Below are 21227 nucleotides of genomic sequence, written 5' to 3' on the forward strand. Positions count from 1 at the left end.
TACACATAAGGAGAAGCTTGGCTCCATCCATTCACTAACCTTGAGGACACACAACGTCTGCACTTCTGTGGATTGAAGTTTCCAAGGCATCTCTCGTTTGATGACGCATTCCACCTCAAGTGGAACCCAAGACTCCTGTATGCCTTACTGCAGATACCACTCCTGCCCCCAGTTCTCAAGATGATCAGGACTGACCACGACCCTCATCATCATTTTAGTGGCTCTAGATGGGGCACAGAGAGTATGGTATCCAGAACTCTTGGGCTTGATTATATGTCAACCAATCAGGCTGCACCACACGGATGACCTGCTGTCACAGAAACAGGGGGAGATTGAGTGGTGACTGCTTAGCTCCTTCAAAGTTCCTTCGGAAGTGGTTGAGGTAATCTTAGGAGCAAGGCATCCCTCGATGAAAACTATATATGCATGTTGTCGTGCAAATTTGTGGCTTGGTGCAGCACATGCCATATTGACACCCTCCAGGCCAAGATATCCAACATTGTGTTATTTGTTCTGTCTCCTGAACAGCTAGGCTTTGCTTTGGGCCTAGTTAAGGGTTATCTTTCAGCCCTTTTGGCATTATTACATTTGCCAGATCAGCCCTCATTGCTTAAGTCACCAGTTGTGATGCAATTTTTGAATGGGCTACGACATATGTTTCCCCCTCACCATTTGTAATACCCCAATGGGAGCTTAATGTGCAGGCTGTTCTAGCCGCTTCATAGCTCTCTCTTATGGCTTCTGACCATTAAGACTGTGTTCCTTGTCACCATCACCTTGGCATGGCAAGTGAATGAGCTCCAAGCTCTTAATGTCAATCCACCTTACACTACCTTCTTCCCAGACAAACTACTTCTGTGGATACAAGCACAATTTCTATGGAAAGTTTAAGTACTGTTCCACATTGGTCACATTATTACCTTGCCAGCTTTCTATGCTCCATCTCACCCCTTTAAGGAGGGGGAGAAGCTTTATCGCTTGGACCCCAAAAGAATGCTCAGAAATGCTCAATACCAAAGAACACTGGCTGGACAATTAACTCTTTGTGGGGTTCTCTGTACTCTTGTAGATGGTGCTCGCCATCAAGATCTGATATTCCACTGTATTAGCATAAGCAATTCCTGTCCTAGACGTATGCCGGGCAGCAACATGAGGATACGTCCATATGTTCATGAAACAGTACTGTGTGGACAGTCAGGTTCAATGAGAAGTGCATTTTGCCCACTCTTCTGCTTGAGTCTATTCATAGACTCACCTCCAAATTGGTATTGCTTTGGTATTTATACAAAATGTGAGGAATCTGTTGCTAGAAGTCTCTGTTGGAATAAAAAGTTACTAACATTCAGTAATGCTCTCTCTAGTAGAGACTCTGTCTAGCTACAGATTCCTCACTGACCCTACTGTTCTCCCTGTTTTGGGATTGGACTCCACCCCTTAATAAAATCCCAAGTTAAAATCAATTTGCTCTTGAGTCTGGTGGCATGGACAGCCTCAAAAGAAACTGATGTCAGTGCACAGGGGTGGCGCCTATCTATGCTCCGCATGTAATTTCCAGCATGCTGAAGTACTGCTGAAAAGTTGCCCGATCCAGTCTGATGCTTGGAGAATAATCAAAAAGTGAGGAATCTGATGCAAGGTAGAGTCTCTGCCAGAAAGCACATTAGTGAAAGTAAGTAACTTGTTCTTTCACTCCATTTGTGATACATTTACCCAACCATGCACTCACGTGTTAAAATGCAAGTAAAAACAGCACCAATTAGAACGCAATGTTGCAATTGTTATTGAAGAGCATGGTAAACTTAATAAACATTTGATTCAATAATACGTTTTTGAGTCAGATATTTGAGTGTGTGACTGAACTCAGTTTTATGTTATAAAAATGTAATTTCAACAACATTGATTACAATAATATTGCAAAGATAACTGTACATAGTTAAATCTAGATTTACTAATCTTAACTCTACATCTACTTACATTGGCAGTATATTTTTAAGATACCTTTGATGTGGAGTTAATCTATACTGCCCTAAACATATATACCATCAACCTATTGTGGCAGTCTATATTCTGGCTACAATATGTCTATAGAAAAATGTTTCTTGACGATATTCCGGCATGCAGCCCACAGGACCTACCTTGTGTCTGCAATCAGAGTGTGCACCAGACTGGAGTACGGATGCTTCCACTGCACAATGCTTTACAAACGTTGAGTGGGGCAGACTTCATCGATCAACTCCTACTTGTGTGTTCTGGAATATTTTATTTTTTTCTGGCTGGGTTAACCATAGATCCTAACTCTTTTCACTGTGTGGTGCAATCCATCACCCACAATTTTAAATATTTAATAGAGCAGCTGGGGAGTAAATTTGGCAAATATTTTTGTTTATATTTGGGTTCATATTTGGAGTGTTTCAGCGCAGTACTGGAAACTTTAAGTAGATGTTATTAATCCCAGCTGTGTAAAAAGTTCCATATTTATACTCCAGACCCATTTCCAGACTGTACTCCAGATTTTGTTTTACCGCAAGCTTCAACTTTAGTAGTGAAGAGCGGAGTAGGTGTGACTGTCATACTGAGTCTTTACTTCCTCCTTGTAGAATCATTGGTTCATTTAAAAATTAGCTGCCCTGAGTATTAAACATAGTTTCTTAAGAAACTTTTGCATCTTGCACAAAACCCTAGAAGGTTTCGAGATTTCTCAGGATACCAGTAACTAAAATTGTCTAGACTGAGGCTCAGAAGTGCAAAATTCAAGAATCTGTAATGACGCTTTTTCTATGTGTGTATGCATGAGGTGTTTCTATAGTGTGAACCTAAACAAAAAAAACGCTGGACAGGGTCAAAGACAACTATCCGCATATGTCAGACAAATCTGAGATTTTCCTTACTCCCTATTTGTCTGGACCACTTATGAGTAGTTTCTGTGAAGGAAGGATCTAAAGATCAGTTTATTTAAAATATTTGGCACTTCGTGAAGTATCGCTTGCTAATTCCCCATATCTATTTGCTTGTTTTTTATATTGGGATACATTTGGAGTCATGAGCTTTAGCAAAGGGTTTATTTTAATTATGTTTTATTGTTCACTGCAATTCTAGAAGAGACTCTACTTAGTATCCGATTCATAATAAAACAAATACAGTTGCATCATTTAGGGTAGCCTTTGCTCTGTACTGAAAGAGGATTTGATGAGGTAAATATAAATTGATGGGAATTAGGGCCCAGCAACTTTTGATTGGCATCGGATCTCCTGACCCACATGTCTCACAATTTATTAAGTTGGCAAGGCAGAAAAGGAATGTCAAGTCACAGGAAGCTTGTGAGATGAGATTGAGCACACTGAGAATGGGGACAGTTGAATGGGAAGAACATATTGTGTAGAGGTAGAAATGCCACCTTTCACAAACTGACAAATGAGGCAAACAAACTGGAGAGTGAAAGCAAATGGAGAGGAAGAGCAAGCAGCAAACCAGGTAAAAGACTGACAAAGACATGATCTTATGATCAACTGAAAATGGATTTGAGTAGAGAGAATGATCTCTTAACCTTCACTAACGTCAAATGTAATGAAACGTCTACAACTTTACCCCATGCTATGATAAATTAAAATGCAGTTGTAATAGTTGCACATAAATTGTCCCCTTTTGTACTATGTCAGTATTAAGCTTCTTTGAAAACAAACTCTGGAATCCGCCCTTTTGGAAGAGCATTGCAACAAAGGTGTTTTACAAATGTGCTGGTAACTAATTGAACTATGCGTTGTAACATGCCAAGTAAATGCACAATTAAGTGTTGAAAAAAATGATCCCTTTTAAATGTTTCACTTTTTTTATTTTACATGTATTCTAGGGTTTGCCAGGTGTTCCTGGAAGTAGTGGAGATAAAGGTCCAATGGGAGAACCAGTAAGTTTCAAACAGAACAACTATTATGTTGAGATGCAGTGTATGATGCTGGAAAAAGTCTGCTAAAGCTCGGGACGTCAAGGATGAAAGTATAGAGCAGATGTGGTGTGGATGGCTGTGTCCTGTGTTTTGAGTCATTTTCTTATGACCAAGAACAAGATGTCACTCTGACCCCCTTTCACTTGTTACAAGTGTGTATAGTCCATCAGGGCTCATCAATGCGCTCAGGCTTCTTTTTTTAAAAACAATTATTCATCGGTGTCAGACATAAACATAGGTGGACATGTACACACTATAGCTTCCAAAGCGTAGCCAGTATACTCAGACATTATACGTACACAATAACAAATCGCATCATGTTCTAGTCTTGACATTTGTCTTCTACTTAATCATACAGCGCTTGTTACGCTCTGCTGACATTTACCTATGACCACATCTTATACAGGTAGAAGCCCTACCAGAAAAAAAACCAGATGAAATTAATATCATAACTCATAACCAACAGAGGAATTTCTCCCCAGTTGTAGATGTTGTACCATTTGTCAACAACTATTTAAGTAATCCCAACTTCGGTGGGGAAAGGTGAAAGAGGTCATTTGTTATGTGGGATGGAGAGAACAAGGCAGGTATCCTCTCAAGGTCTTCCAGCCCGGCACTGCCCATAGCTAAGTCTCCAGCAGTGTGAATCAGGGTGGATTTCTGCTCTCCATGGGTAACACAAAACAAGCATAGGGTAGGCTCAACTTGTGTTTGCACTTTCAGCGGTTAGGAGTCGTATCCTAGAGAACTAGTGATCACCTTTATCCATGAGTATGCAATAGGGCTTCTACATACCCCCCTGTATTTCTCAGCACCTACCCCATTTGTTCTCTAGTATTATCCACTGACTATTAAGGGGAAAGGGCATGAAGCAATTTACAGTGGTGGGATATGTCGCTACAGGCTATCCCCAGTGCCAGGTCTAGAAACCTGTTACCAACTTTTTTCCTCAGGTTTCTGGGCATATAGCCCAAGAAGACATATTTCTACTGTGTGGAGCTGGGGGTGACCTAGCGTACGTTCCAGGTGTTCTGTGACTTGGAATCATAAGTGATTTACTATTGGGCAGCTCCACACCATGCGGCGTAAGCCTGCATTGTCTGGGCAAATCTGGGGCAGCTCAGATCAGTGGTATATAAAATGACATTCAGTCTATGCAGCGTGGGTATGTGCGGCTAAACTAGTTCAAACGGATGTACTTAAACCATGTGTAGCACATAAAGGTGTAGGTGCACTCCAGGGTCTGGTCCCACTCTTTTCCACTGAAGGACCTACCAATACAATCTTCCCACTTGGCCTTCAAATCTGGCAGGTCATTTGCCCTCATGGCCAGTGCAGTTTTGTATGACCAGGAGATCAGATGCCTGCTCTCCCCAAAGGTGAGTAAGGTCTGCAGGAGGTCATGGACTGGGGTTCTGGCTCTAAAGTTCGCAGGAGATGTTGTATAGTTCCAGTCAGTGCCCCATAGGTTAGGAATTGAGTAAATTGTCTTTGGACATCAGCTTTTCTAGTGTGCAGAAGGAGCCCTCTGAGTAGCAGTCTACCAATATTTCCACGCCAACCCCGTCCAAGATATCATATGACAGGCGGTGAAGTAGCCCCCTTTGAGGGTCGGCAGGCCCACCAATATTGTTGCAGGGGTGTACAGAATGGCTGTCCCCACCCAGCAGCAACTCCCTACCCCCAACAAAGAAGGGCAGTACAGAGAAACTGCGGTTAGCGAAGGAGGTTGAGTTTAACTCTTAGGAGAAGAGCCAACTCCCTGCCCAAGGGCTCCAATCTTCCCCACCACTGCCAAGTTTAGCCCTGCCAGCTAGCGGGCGATCCACTGCAACTGCACAGTGAGATAGTACAGTTCATAATCAGGGACACCGAGGTTGTCCGCGGACCTAGGTCTCTGAAGGTTGTGCAGTGACATTGGGCTTGCGGCTCATTCCAAACCAGGTCCCTGAGCAAGGCACTAAGGAAGCTAAACCATGATCCATGTGTCCAAGTTGAGAGGGTCAAGAAGTAGTAAAGGACTCTAGCTAGGATCACCATTTTGGCCAGCGGTATACAGGCCATGACGGGGAGCTGCGATGATTGCCAAAAGGCATCTCAGACCTTGAGGCCCCTCAGTACACCTCCAGAATTTTGCTAAGAATTTTATATGCAAGGTTCCACTTAGAAAGTGGGCAATATGCCATTGCATCTGTGGGGCCACTCAGTAGCTTAAGGATGGAAATTATCAGCGCCTCTCTGGTCGTGTCTTGAAGGTATTCTTATTCTATCACTATAGCATACATTTCAGCCAGCCTAGGGACAAGGTGTGGGGAATAAGTCTGGTAGGAATTGACTGAAAGGCCATCTGTCCTGGGTGTCCTACCTCACACCATGCCTTTAATGGCCTCTCAGATTCCTGGCTCTGAGAATGGGGGTACCTGTCCCTCTCGCTCCTCCCCTCTATGCTTTAGGGAAGACAGGATTTTGTGTAGTTTGTCTACAGATCCCATACCATGAACATCACAACCAAGGAAGGACATTTACATCATCCTTTCCATCCTGGCATGGATGACAGATCTGTCCCACTCCTCTACATCTCTCCTTCCTCACTCTCCCCTAACCCCCTCACCCATACCAGAGAGTTCATAACCAGGCACAGAAACTCAAACACTCGGCAGAAGAACATTAACAGTTCCCAACATCCTCACACCATCAGCGATTCTCTGGCTAAAACAAGGAACAACAAATTTCTATAGAAACTAAACTCTCAATACTGTTGTGTTGTATGAGTATTTTTCTTATGAGAGGTGGCTACTGCAACAGCTACTGCAGAGGTCTCTCCCCCTCTGACTCTGCTGTAACAGAATGGTAGACAATCAAGGTTGGTGGAACAAGTCTGCCCTGGTAAGAGAAGGCTAGGTGTATGGGCAGGCCTCTAGCCAGCAGGTAGCCATCGACTTTCAGGCATAGTGTCACACAACAAAGACCTCAGCTCCCACCCGGCCAAGGAGGTGAGAGAAGAAGGCGAGGGGGGAGTGTAAAATGTCCAGCATCAAAGATCAGTAGGTGACCTGGGAGTTATTCGAGGTTCAGGCATGAGGTCTTCAGGGAGTGCACCTGAGTCTAGGCTTTCTGAGGAAGAGGCAGATTGGTGTTGCTCGGTGGGGGGGGTAAGGGTGGGAAGCTCCCCATCAACATCCACAGAAAGGATGCAGTATTCAGTGCCACCTCTCTAACTCTCTTCATCTGCCCCCATATCGACACCCATGCGGTGCTGGTGCCCTCTCAGTGTCCTTGGTGGCAGTGTCTGAGCCTGGCAGTTTTGGGACTCTGCCTTTTATCAAGGCCGCCATTACAGGCCTCCAGCCAGTCTAATGCAGCAGACGGGACCTCAAGGGAAGGTAGCCTGCCCATCCACTATGACCTTTAGATGTACTGGGAATAAGAGCATATAACGTAGGCCAACATCTCTCAATTCCTTTTTAACAGCAAGAAAGGAGGGCCCACCGCTACTGATCACCATGGGAAGATGACTACTCAAGCACTGTCAATGTGGAATAATCAGGTCTCTTGGGGCCTTTTGTATGATCATGTCCCTGTAATTTAACAGGGAAATGTCCACATAGTGCAGTGGGTCCCCTTTGGAGACGGTTTCCCAGGGACTCTGTCTACCCGCTCCAGGGCAAAAAATGATGAGAGGCTATGGAGGGCAACATCTTTGGCTAACCACGACTCAAGAAAGGTCACCATGTCTATCCTCTCCACTTTCACTTTTTTAGGTTAGCCAACTAACCCAACATTCTTTCGGTGGCTTTGTCCCTCTGCATCCTCGACTCATTGGTCTAGTAGGCCTATTCCTACTTGGCAGAGCAGATTGGTTATCTTGTCTTGTAGCCTACAGATAGTGGGCCGCACTTCCTCAAGGGCGTCCATGTTGCATTTCATCTTGTCCACCAATATGTGATGGTCATCCCAGAGTATCCCAAGGTCTGCAGCCACTCTGTCTATCTTGCTCTCCAGGACCTCGGACAAAGCATTCACAGCATTTAGTATCATGTACAATTTAGCTGGGGAGACCAGGTGGGAGATGTGCATCCTTACACTGTAGCTTGCCAGAGGCTTCCAGGAGACTGCCCCACCCCGTGGTGTTTGTCGCTGGTTTGGTGTGACCTATGATGCCCACTTATCCCAGGTTAGCAGCATCGCACCTTATTCAGCATGTCAGTGGTTACCAGGGAAGAGTCAGTCAGGGGTGCAAAGGGGAGCAGGCGGCATTGCCCCCGTCGGTCTCCAGAACTAATCATTACTGCTGACCTGTTGGCCACCCCTCACCCAAAGGTGGTCATTGGGTATCATGTATGGCATTGGCTCCTTCTATGTCAGTCAGGGCTTCGCGTCTGATTCACCACGGCTACCTGAAACTCTGCAGCTCCCTGTACAGTGGTCTCCAGGCAAAAAAAAGGAGGAGGGAGGGAGTGCAAATTTACTTTTCGTGCTCTGGTAAGGAGGACCCCATTGTCGCTCCTCTAAAGTCATCTGCAGGATCGAAGCTGGTGTTGTGCCTAGGCATTCCTTGGGCTTCACCATCAGCAGATTCCCACCATCGTGCAGGCTCCCCCTGCAAGCAAAGGTCAAGTAGACGGAGAGGCGCTGCACAGGGCCACCCTGCAGAGGATGGCTCGCAGGTCCTTGGCAGCAGTATCATGCCTCCTCCGCAGCAGGTTCCTTCGTCTAAGGAATGCTCTCTGTGGCCAGGTTAACTGCAGCTCAATTAGGCACTGCAGGCCCCTGGGGTCGTCTTACAGTGTGACACTGTAACTCGGCAATAAAGAAGGGCAGCCACAGGTGCCTGGGCCGACCAGCTGCCATCTTTCGGGCCACTGCACGATTGGGAGTCGATTTGCTGTTCAAGGCTGCAGGGCAGATTACAGCTCACAGTGCTCCCCTAAGGCTGCCTCCTGCCTTCCGAGGGCTGGGCCTGCTTCAACTGATGCTCGGGGTGGCTCCAGACTCCGGTGAGATACAGGAGCCAGAGGGGGTGTGCGGAGTCTCGCTAGCTTGCAAGCCACACACCCTCAGAGCTCAGCCTTCTCTTATGTATATGTAGCTCCTGTATTTATGTTGATGTTTTGGTCATGGAGAAAGAGGCAGTATTCTTTCTATGTCTACATGGCTCCTCTAGCCAAACTCATTGGAGAACATGGCTATATATTTTTTGATAGATGAGCAATATACAGTTAATTCTTACGAACGAAGAAAAGCATGTTGCTACTCAATTGAGATCGCATGGGTACAACTGAGAACTGAATGAAGGTTATTAATTTCAAACTGAATCATGATAAATGTAAGATTTTAATTTTGGAAGTGTCTGCTTCACCACAATCTGAATTGTGTGTCCCATTTCTATGCACCTACTCCTGTTCATCGAGTGAGAAATTGAGGTATTGTCTATGGAGATCAGTTGCATTTTTAGCCTCAAGTTTCTAACCTATTGACACCTTGCTTCCAAATCCTTAAAAAGCTTTACAAGAACTTTGTTTATATCCATTGGCAGGTTGGCTGTTTGTCTACAAGGATATTATATTCACAAATGTGTGCATTTGCCAAAGAGGTCTCTAGTTGCCTGCTCATCTGTTTCTCAAATAAAGGTTTTCCAGATATCATTTCTTGCCACTGTATCTAGTATGTGCTCCCTCTGTGAAGCAGCTATGGATTGGGAGAAGAACTGTTTCTTTTTTACAATAAACATTTGGAATCCGTTAACCCTTCATATATGGGCTTCCATGAATTATTCTATTTTTAAGAACTTTCTCAGCGCATAGCTCTTTATTACCAGTGGCTACTTGAATTCGTCCTGGTCTGTTGTCTGAGAAACCTTGCTCTATGATAGATATTTTATGCTGCAGATGTTCATTCAACATCACTTTCAAGGTTTATGTTTTTTTAAAATAGCATATATCTCTGTATTCTTTTAACTGCATGAGGCGTCTGGTTTGTATTATAGTGCGCATGCATAACTTGCTAAATTTCAGATTTAGCTGCGTTGATGTCTTTGACCAAATAATGGAACCATAAATGTAGTATTTAATATGACAGGAAAGTGAGCAGTGGGCTAATATGAATGTGTTTATGCTAGGGACCAAGAGGACAACAAGGTGATCCTGGTCCTTCTGGGGAAATGGGCCCCGAGGTAAGTTTCTGTTATTGAAGAACATTACATATATCATTAACATTATATTCTTATTGGATTGGGACTGTGTTTGCCATCACTAAGATCATTAATTCTAGTGAAAAGCGTTATCGTCCAAATATGCTTTTAAAAGGGAAATTGGCATGAACCAACTTTAGTCAGATTTTAACTCCACCTACAATTGTACTTCAAAGCAAAGATTGTGATAAGAAGGGGGACCAAGTAAACGCAAAAGCTAGGCACTTTCATCACCTCTTAGATCAGCCCAGATGGCTTTCGGGTCTCCAGTGTGATCGTCCTACAGGACTGAAGAACACCCAGGGAGGAACTTTTATTAGAAATTGCATCTTGGAATCTTTGCTTGATTTCTCACTTTTCTACATAGGAAAGCGCTAAACCTATGTATGGTCAAGGAGTTGGATGTAGCCTTTGGTTTTGTCTTCTCTTACCTGACTGCAAAGATGGATATTGTAAAGCTAGACTCACTGCTGCTATGGGCTAATTTTAGAGGGATAAATGCTGAACCCACGTTATCAGCATCACTTTATAACAACATCCACTTCATGACATGATGAGTGACAAAGCTTGTATGCATGTCCTGCATGGGCATTGCTAATCCCGGTGCAGTTTGCAGCCATGGAAAGGCAAACAGAGAATGACTTCTGATTATCTGCAAACGATGTAGAGGTGATGCAACGAAAGCTTGTTCTGTAATGATAAAACATTTATCAGTTGTCATGGGGGAACTCAGTATTTCTTTATAAGTGAAACAAGCCTGTGTTTTAACTTTGATATTGACCTGATATTCTCCCATGGGCACGAGTAGCCTTCTTCAGTTCAGACTTTGTGGCACAGTATGCAATTGTGTTTTGTGTGGTGTTTGTAATGAATTACAATACACTATTCAGTCTGTTACCTATGTAAGAAACCTGAACACATTATACACATTTTGTGGGGCTCCCTTGCTAAATATGAAGAATAAATAGCTTCAAGACACTGTGCAAAGTTTTAGACTGGTTACAATCTGAGCACACCTTTCTTGCGGAGTTGTTTGGGATTGAAAAAACTGTATTCACCACCAATGTCTCAAGAATATAGGAAGAATTGAAGACGGATCAGTCCATCCTGCATTCAATGAAAAACCCGTTATCGCAGGAGGAACATTTTTCTGCTGCCACAAAGAGCTGATGCTGCTACTTTCTCCTATTTTTTTAAAAAACATGTAGCTACATGCTTTGCTTAGGTCCCTGTAATGAAACAAATTTGTAGAGTTATTCACAGTCATGCTTTGCGACTTTGGATGACCCTTTCATCTCATTGGAGACTGTGGCCCTCATTATGACTTTGGCGGGCGGATGAGGCTGCCTGCTAAAGTCCCACATCAGGATGACCGCATGTGCATCAGTCCCTCCGCGATCCCTATTACGAGTTTCCTGCTGGGCCAGCGGGTGAAAAGAGCGTTTCTGCCCACTGGCCCAGCGGGAAACACATCACAACATTGACCCCAGTTTGCAATAGAGCCGGTGGTAATGTTGCAGTGCATTGGGTGCAACAGCACCCGTCGCGCTTTCACTGCCCGTAATTCTGGCAGTGAAAAGCGAGACGGGCTGTACATGGGGGCCTCTGCACTGCCCATGCCAAGTGCATGGCCACTGCAGGGACCTCCATGGGGTCCCCTGCACCCACTTTTCGCCAGCCTTTGTATGGTGTTGGGACCGCCATGCAAAGGCTGGTGAAGAAACAGGTTATAATCCGGAGGGCAGCGCTGCTTGAAGCACTGCCCTGGTGGATTGAGACCACCGGCACCACCAAGCTGGCAGCAACCTGGCGGTGCCGGCGGTCAGACCGTGGCGGCTCTGTCGTTGTCATATTATGGCAGTCGGACATCCCCTGTCAGCGGCGGTCCAAGCACCAACGCAAGTCTGGCGGTCCATGGACTGCTAGTCTCGTAATGAGGCCTGCGCGCTGGTATGGAAGTGTCCCTCCTCAGAATTCACTAGCGGTGAGCTTTTTACATGACAATAAGTAGCCCTCCTTCACATTGTAGGGATTCAGAAACAATGGTTAGGAGACAAAAGCAATTTCATTGTTTGCAATAATAACTTTGCTGTCTAAAAAACATTGCACAAAAATTACAAATACAAAAAGCGTAATGCACAATGTTTTCTGCAATGTGAAAAGTCTATTTTTTGCTAATGTAGCAATATTTTTAAATTGTCTAGTTGTTTTATCACGTGCAACAACATTCCTATTTTCATGTAGGGAGCTCCAGGCACAGAAGGAGAGGTTGGTCCACAGGGTGAACCTGGTGCAAAGGTATGTTTTAGACTTAAAAAATGTATTCCAACTAAAAAACAAAGTTATAAATACAATTGATTAACTCTGTAATGATGATAAATACATCAATAGTGATGTGAGGTAAGGATTTTCATAATCTAAATTGCTGGTATTAATTGTTTTTCTTCCCCAGAATTAATTTAAATGTTCTTGTATTTAGGGAGATCTTGGACCTGATGGGAATGCAGGGGAGCAAGGAGAACCAGGTTTAAGGGTGAGTTTTATAGAACAATGAATATGTTGCATGGTAAATGTATTAAATTTCCCAAAGTTCAATGCTTGTTAAAGGTTTCCACTTAAAAAGTAGAGAGTTTGTTAGTTTAATTGTGGCTAAATGTGAATTTATGAGATAATATCAAACACATCCCTTTTGTGTGTTTGACATATGAGATAAAATACATAATGATAAAAACTAGGTATACCTGCATTTTTGCCACTTCTTTTAAGCACTGTAAATAATAGGTATGGTTGGAATCTGTTAAAGTACCTACAGAATTCTAAGAAGTAAATGTTTTGAGGAATGGACTTTTAGCTGGATGGGAAAAAATAAAGAGCTATTTTTAATTAACTCAGAAACCTGCCCTTTGACTACTTTGCCCTTGATGTCTCTAACTGTTCCTTGAAGTTCCTTGAAAGCTACTTCATTAATAGAGATGTCACTTACCTAGATGACACTTCAACAAAAACGTAGTTCCCCAAACGACTTAGTTTACTCTCCAAACTCCAAGGCAGGTGCTATATAGGAGTACTGATAGGCCTGTATGAGGCTCAGGTGACTTGAGAAAATCTTGTAGGACAAAGATTAATTTGATAATAAAAAGTGTACCTCTGATCTATATATTCTATCAACTGTGAGCTCTACTTCAGAGCTGTACTTAGTGGTGAAATTTTATGGCCCTTGTTTAAATGACCCAGCCTTTAAAAGAAGGCTGCCAGAAAGGCAACACATTTTACCTACCAAATTGCATTTATCTGACAGTGGGGATAACTCCAAATGACTAATGAACAGAGACGCAGGTCTCCTACTTATCCATATCATGGCTCCTTCTTGAAACAGATTATGTTGAACAAGACCACAGATGCATTGATTTTACCAATATATCTACATATCCAGTAGTCACTGGTGGTCCTCCAAACCAAAACAAATAGCACAGACTACTTTACTGATCATAAAAGTTAAAATGCTTCTTGCATTCAAAGGACCTTTGCACCTCAATATCAATGGGCTCACCTACCAGCAGTTTTTTTTCTCCAAAACTATCTTCATCATCACCTGTCCACACACTATAAAGCATATGGCATGGTAGTTAAATTTGTGGTCATTGTAAACCAGTACACTGTACTTGTCACCTAGAGCAAAATGTACTAAACCAGAAAATGCTAAGCTTCTCTGGCCACAATCATTATCCCTGTCATGACCTGCTTCGCTTCTCAAAACTGCTTTTTTCCTCAAAAAGTTGCAGACTACAGAATTTAAAGGGCTAGGCAGATCGCCAACGCTCACCAGCATTCGAGCAAGTCTCTTGAGGAACATACTCCAAGCTAGTAAATACCACTGTTTGCAGCATGTTCAAAGGTCTAGACCATTCAGTATTCATTGACCAACCTTCTGACAAAATGAACCTATATGTTCACAATCTTGGCTCTATCACACCTAAAAATGGAAAATGTTTGCTGCCATGACCTCATCAATAGTTGATTGGTGGGAAATATTTAAAAAAATAAACCATGAAATTCAGTCACGCATGCTCAGACCAATAAAGTAAGAGGAAAACAGATTTTACAAGCTTTAGTCTAAGCCTTGAAAATACCCCTGCCCCAGTTAGCCTTTAGCAGTGCTTTCTGTATGATTGCAACCGCACCCCAAATCAGAAGCAAATCACACTTAAGGCAGTGGTCTTGGCCTTCAGAGCCACTCTGCCTTCAGGCAATGACTCCATCCACCAACAGATATTACCATTTGATCCTCTCAGAAGGAGAAGATTGGATGTATTCTTGCAGACTTGGAGAGTGGACAACATTCCTGAAAGGAGTGCGCACACACTGAAGTTACTGCTCTCTATCCGTGTGACACAATGATTCCCCATTGTTTTATTCAAACAGCACTCATTTTTTTTCTTTCAACAGTTCTGAGCAGATTCCATCAGCCATAGTTCCTGGAAAACATATTTCCATGGAAAAAATTAATGTGAAACATCAACATTTGTATTTATAATGTTGGTGTAAAGCAAGAGCATTTGGTTCTTCTTTCTGTTTGGATCAAAAAGAAGATGTCAGTGCAGTTTGTTGCTCTGTCTCCACACCTCCCTCTTCCTCAAGATATTTCGTCATTCCCTTCTGCCTTACCTTCATTCCTTTTCTGATTGTTTTCATGCGATGTGTTTCAATCACACTTCTGCCTTTATTGTGGTGTCCAGGTATTTGTAAATTTTTAGTAGAAAAGTTAGTTTGTCTGTTTCTCTCTACCAAAATACACCTCTCTTGTTGCCAGGAAAGGGAAGGCTAAAGCACTTCAGAGATGGAAGAGGTGCTATCATTTCTAAATGATTAATTTGTGCTTCCAAGACTAAAGTATAGTCTAAGAGGAGAATATTTCTGCAGTATGATTAGTCATAGGAATGTGGCCAAACATGGTAGAGGGTGGGAGGATGAATGCTGATTGATAAAATTCTCTTTATTACAATGCCAGAATTAACAGCCTTCTTCCCAGTAACCCAGCTGCAGGCCCTCAAATGTAATTACTCTGACACAACTGGCAAAGCTGTTACAGAAACGTAGCTGAAATCCATTGATATTGATGTGATACTTTGTGATCTGAGTAGTATTAGTACTTCCAATGAAATGACTTCATAAGGGCAACAACGGTTTGTACTGCCGTAAGTGGGAGGGTTTTTCCCAACAAAATGTGCATGTTACATACTTGTATGTGAACATGACCACTAATCCTTAAAAAAGTGTATGGGTCTAAGGCTTAGGGCCTACAAAACGAATATTTGGAAAGTAATAATAGTCAACACAGTGTGTGAGATCTCTATATTATTATATGAATAGGCTGACATTAGTCATGCTAACAAAGTAACGTAAATGCACAAAAGAGAACCTTTTCTATTCTGCTCTTTAGGAAAGATATGCAAGTTTTAGCTAGCCACTGCAGAAAGGTGATTAAGAAAGATGTTGTGGTCTATTCCGTAGGTCACAGAGATGTCCAATAAAATCAAAACACTTATCTGGCCTTCATCAAAAGCTTCAAAAATTTTATCATCTCCTTAATGAGAGCTTTTTCTGATGAGTGACCCAAGCACAAAGCTAAAAGTTGAGAATAAAGGAGGTGAAAATGATCTCAGAACATCTGATCTACTGGCTGGTGAACACTTTACTGAAAGGTCTTATGAGTAAACCTGTGATTGGCACGTATATACTAGGCACTGAAGACCAGATGCCACATATTGTTAGTGGCAGTGAAATAATCATATTTCTTACAACAAATAGGACCACCCTTTGGAAGAGATCAAGATAATGAAATCTGGGGAGCAACCATCCAGGTGTTGGGTTATGTTTAGCATCAGCCTTTGCACTGATATAGCAGAGAGTTGTTTTTTAGGGGCCAATCAAATGTTAAAGACAGATTCTAACCAAGTACAGGTTACAGCATTTCTTCCATACAAAGAGATGTAATGGAAGCATGGGAAGTACTGGAGAATACATTTCCCATCACAGGTTTATAAATTGCCTGAATGTTGCTGCGGATTGTCTTATTTTTAAACAAGTCCTCCAACATGTTATAGAGATCTTAAAAAGCAAAACGAACCTCGTGCAATGGAGAGGGACCAAAAAGAGAAAGCATCCTTTCGTTGAGTGTTTAGCTTAGTTGATCATGTCATGTTAGAAAAGCCATTTCTGAAACACAAATGCGTGACTGTAAATTCTAAGATGCGCCTCGTTGTTTGAAAGGTTAGTAGAAATGTATTTATTTTTGTGGTTTCATTCGTGAACATTTCTTTCAGTATTTTGACATCAGAAGGGAACTATTTTTCAAACTCACCGCGGACAAAACATTTTGTTTCTAGGGGCAAGAGAGTTGAGGGTGTCAGAACAAGAGTAGCCCAGCCTTTCCGAGGCTCTAATGTGGTTTTGCAGCTCTTGGATAACTTAACTGCTTCAGGGTGACTTAGCAGCCATCCTACAGCTGTAGGTTTGAGTTTCAACAGTTGAATATTGGTAGCCCAGGTTGTCACAGAAGCAAGGGGGAGAATACTTCTTCTTATGCAGTAAAGCTATAGGGTGGTCAAAGTACACTGGCTGATGGTTGCTCAAAATTAAAAGCCAATTTTCAATGCTGTTGCACTGACATTTTTAGAAACAATGGCATCCAAGGCCTAGCTTTGATAATGCCTGTGTTCACTAATCACCTGCATGTGTCTGGGGTAGGACAAGATGGCATGAAACCTAACTGCAAGTCAAGATCACGAATCATCAATTTAAGGCCTCATTAAAATCTCTGATGCCAGTGGTAGGTTACATTACATGGATTTTATATAGCACATGTCCGGCATTTGCTTATGAACTGCTGATTTTGAATTGAGGAACATGTAATTGTGTTTAATGCATTAACAAATAAACTGGCAACAAGATGAATTCACCCACTCTAAAACAAGGGCTAATAGGGGATTCATATATACTGTTAAATCAGCTGGTCCACGTAGCAGTGCTATAGATGACATGCAAATGTCAACTGGGAAGCAGTTCAAACACTTAGGGTTTGCCACATATTACCATATTACTTTGGTCAGCTGATCCCTTCACTGTTAACACATAGAGGCTGGAACATTTTGACCTTACTTGAGTCAACCACTACTTACCTCTGTTAAAGATAAACTCCCTATACATTCTCTAGCTGTAGATGATTAGCCAATCCCAAGCCTTCTTTTCTTTCAGCTTTTGAACATCTCTGCTTCAGATAGTCATTGGTCGTGAGTCCTCGAAACCTGCGTGTGGTGCCTTCTTCCCCCTCCTCCACCTCCCGTTGACATCTCAAGTCCCTACTGTTTGAATGTCAGGCAATATTCCACTTCCAGGCTGGCATCTTCAGAGAACTCTTCTGTGATAGTCTGCTCTGTAAATCTCATATTACATGACATTATGGTGTTGCCTGAAGCACTGTTATACAAAGTTCCAAATCCACATTCATATAACGGGTATAAAATAAATATGAGTGAGACATCAGTATGGTAGGCTTTCTGGCTGTAACTACGTTTTACAAATTCTGATCCCCGTGGCACAAACAGCTCATACTTACGAAAAGTAGATTTTAACTGCAATGAAACAATAGAAATTCTCCATAAGAAAAAAACTAAATGGTCGCTGAATATTGTAGCGGTTTACCAGCCCATTGGTTGGAGAACCCAGCAATAGACTGTTTAATTGAACATTGGAAATGTCATAATTCCTTCTAAATCTAATCCACCCAAAAAGAAATCAAGTTGTAAATTTGCATTTGTACTTAATATACAGTAAAAGATATAACTTCAAGGAACCGAAATGAACATACAGGTGCGTTCATGCCAGCACTCAAAACATTTACACAGATTATTTCCAGGTACACCTGAAAGAAATGCGTACTACGTCTTGTGTGTGCCGTCTTCACAGTGGACTAGCAGATTTATGCAGAGTTCATTTGGGCACCTACGTCAGAGATGCCAATCATCGTACAGAGGTCTCTTAACCTGTTGAATGGTTGGGGCTTTTAAAAATGTACATTTACAATTTAAAAATTATGCACTGATAGACTGTGTCTAAAGAATGCAGTTTTGTGATTCTAAATACTTCTATACTATGACACCTTTGTATGATTTTTGAGTTGGCTCAATAAACATTAGCATAACCTTCATATAATGATTTATTTGCAAAACTCTTTGCTTTCCCTAAATTCCATTCTGAAACGTACTTGTTTATATTACCAATCAGGGCAGTATGTAGCTGCCATACGTTTCAGTTTATGGGGTGCATGGTGTGTGGATCGTTTCAAAGGAAAACCGTGTGCTGAGAGGAACATGGATGTTTAATATAGAGATCTTGGTATAGATTTTAGGTCAGAGTATTTCATGGGGTTATGCGTGTGGTCATGGAAATATGCCCTGTCTTGTGAAACGTGCCTGTAAATTGAAAACGTTTTTTTTTTGTTATTATCTATTAAAATAGGGGATGCCAGGACCACCAGGAGAAGATGGTGTTCAGGGGAAGGATGGACCCAAGGTACGTTTTTCAGTATAGCATTTTCTTAATGTGCAGTTGTTTCGTGCCTTTGCAAAACAGCCGAAACACCCAATTGTACAGGTGTAAACTGCCTTCAGCATTTGCAAAATGCTTTTAGCTATTCCCCAAATTGTTGCTAAATCATCAACAGCCTTTTTCATGCCTTTGTGGAAACACGCAATAATTGACGATGAACCACTTCCGTTGTATCTCCAGAAGCAACCGTGCACCAGGGCGTCGGACTTTTCCCTTACCTTACACTTAACAATGTACTTGCCTGTGGCTTTGTGACCACTCTCGCTATAAGGGCTGGGGTTGCAGTGCTGACCGTAAATGCAGATAATGACGCACATCAGCTGTCAGAAGGTTGCGTCATGGTTAACCCAAATGGTTAATATTAGAAAATGGGATTTTTGATATGCTTTTTGAAACGATGGGAGCAATATATGTTTTAAGTATATGGTCGAAATGTAATATATGTACTAGAATTGATCCTCTACCATTACCAGAGAAAACTTAAGGAGGTGAAACCCATTATTAGGTTGCGGTTTTACTTCCCTCTTTGTTTTACTCCATCCCCCGGGGACACATAATAAAATTCTGAGATTTTCCTCAAGATGTAGTTTTGTTCCCTAAACTCCATTCTCTGCACTCTGCACCACTCACCCACAGCTCACGCATGATTCTCATTTCAAGACAATACTCGAAGTGCTCTTTCTTCTGCATGGAGCGCTGTAGCCAACACCGCAAACGTCTGCGAGTGGTGTGAGGAGGAACCCTATGATGAAGCATGCTCTCCAGTGTGGGTGGTTCTTCCATTCTAAAGGACTGTCACACTGCTGTGTGTTAGGGCTTTATATTTTTCCCAGTATCAATTGAATGTACTTATTTATTTCTTTTGTACGGAATCCTACAAAACATAAATAAATACATAAATAGACATCTACTTTGTGCCTCTGTCATTGCAGTTACAGCAGTCCCTAGCAGTGTGGAACACTGTTCAATCCATCTAATGAATATTCATTAGCGGTGCCATGTGCAATTTATTCTTACTGTTCATTTGCCCACTACTGAGTTATCATATCTCTTTAGAAACTCGAGACATAATCACAGAATGGTTCTACCTTCGGACCGGGTTGTACTGCAGGCAGACCCTTTGCTATCTCGGTCCCTGAACAAGTGAAAAGGACCTAGTCACTAATAAAGGTGTAAGCCTATGGAAAAAGATTTAAATATTGCTTGAGGATAAAAAATTTCTTGTAGTCAGCAACATTCCCAGTATTATGCCTAGAAAGCAGTGCCAGGTTCAGGTTTCAAGGTGTACTGCTGGGAATACCATGTGACAATTCCCACAGGCACCTGTTCCCACTGTGCAGAAATCACTGCACATAAATCTGTATAGTGTAGAATTCTACACAGGAACAATGGAGCCTCCCTGTGAAAATGCATGGGCTTTTTTCTCCACTGAAAAATATTTGTCCCTGTGCTAGAAAGCTCTTCTCCTATACACTCAGCAAACCTGAGGCTCAGTCTTGCCCCTCCCGCAGCCTGGAAAGGAGTTATTGCTCCCCTCTTTTCCACCATTTTGGGCTGAGGATTGGGAATGCCCTAAAACGGACATGTTTGCAGGCATCCTCAAACAGAATCCCCCCTTCTGATGCCTTGAATGGAAATTACGACTGCGGATTCCTCTGCACCTTTTGTGAATCCTTGGGGGCCATAAATGAGGTTTTTCGGCCTTAATCTTACGTTTATGACTAAAAATACCTTGGTAAATAGGCACAAATTATTCGCCCTGACTTGAGAAACTAGTCAGTCATCACATTCCTTGGTATTGTGAACAACAAATGTTACTTCATTTTCAGACCACTGTTTTCAAGCAGTACCAGGTATATTATAGTAATTTCCAAAATAATTTGTTTCTGTACTGACATATAACTAATCTGACGCTCTGCTCTATTATGCTGCTTTAACATTTGGGTTACTAACTACGAACAGTGACCCTCCTGCTCCCCCTCCCCCAAGTGCCTTGAAACCCTCACGGGTGAGTAGCGCGCTTTATATTTATTTTTTAATTTGATTTGATTACTAACCATCGTAACTGGCTCATTATTATCTGCCATTGTGCTAACATGGCAACATCAGACACCTCATTATAAAGAATGGTGTTCAGCTTATAGCTTCCTATGTAAAGGTCAACAAAATCGTAATGCAACAAAAACAAAGCAGGGTGTTTACTTTGGAGCATACTATTTTTAGCTCTAGTCATTGCGGGTAAAGTCACAGAATATTCCCCTAACCAATGTATCTTCAAAAATTAATTTCTCACCTAATTACAATAGTCTTCCAAAATGTTAATAAATCACAGGCCTATTCCTAAAATGTTTGAATGGTCTGTTGAGTCTCATTATATATAATTTTTCCATAAAAAAGAATAATGAATTTATTCATTAATTTAACTTTCAGATACAAATCAAAAAGAAACATTGATTGCTCCTGCACTCCAAAGACTGGACTTGCTTGTGT

At 42.1% G+C, this 21227-nt stretch overlaps 1 protein-coding gene and 1 long non-coding RNA gene across 2 annotated transcripts in view; one reads left to right on the forward strand and one right to left on the reverse strand.

The window, feature by feature from the left end:
* The window catches only part of COL24A1 (collagen type XXIV alpha 1 chain), a 713151-nt gene that overhangs the window by 547482 nt on the left and 144442 nt on the right, over positions 1-21227 (forward strand). The window contains exons 32-36 of the mRNA XM_069232264.1: positions 3848-3901; positions 10059-10112; positions 12375-12428; positions 12610-12663; positions 18648-18701. Of these exons, the coding sequence (XP_069088365.1) occupies positions 3848-3901; positions 10059-10112; positions 12375-12428; positions 12610-12663; positions 18648-18701 (270 nt within the window). The remainder of the gene's footprint in view (positions 1-3847; positions 3902-10058; positions 10113-12374; positions 12429-12609; positions 12664-18647; positions 18702-21227) is intronic.
* Positions 1-21227, reverse strand: part of LOC138293185 (uncharacterized) — a 270652-nt gene that overhangs the window by 217551 nt on the left and 31874 nt on the right. The window lies entirely within an intron of this gene.

The sequence above is a fragment of the Pleurodeles waltl genome, chromosome 4_2 (assembly GCF_031143425.1).
Source record: "Pleurodeles waltl isolate 20211129_DDA chromosome 4_2, aPleWal1.hap1.20221129, whole genome shotgun sequence".
Lineage (NCBI taxonomy): Eukaryota > Metazoa > Chordata > Amphibia > Caudata > Salamandridae > Pleurodeles > Pleurodeles waltl.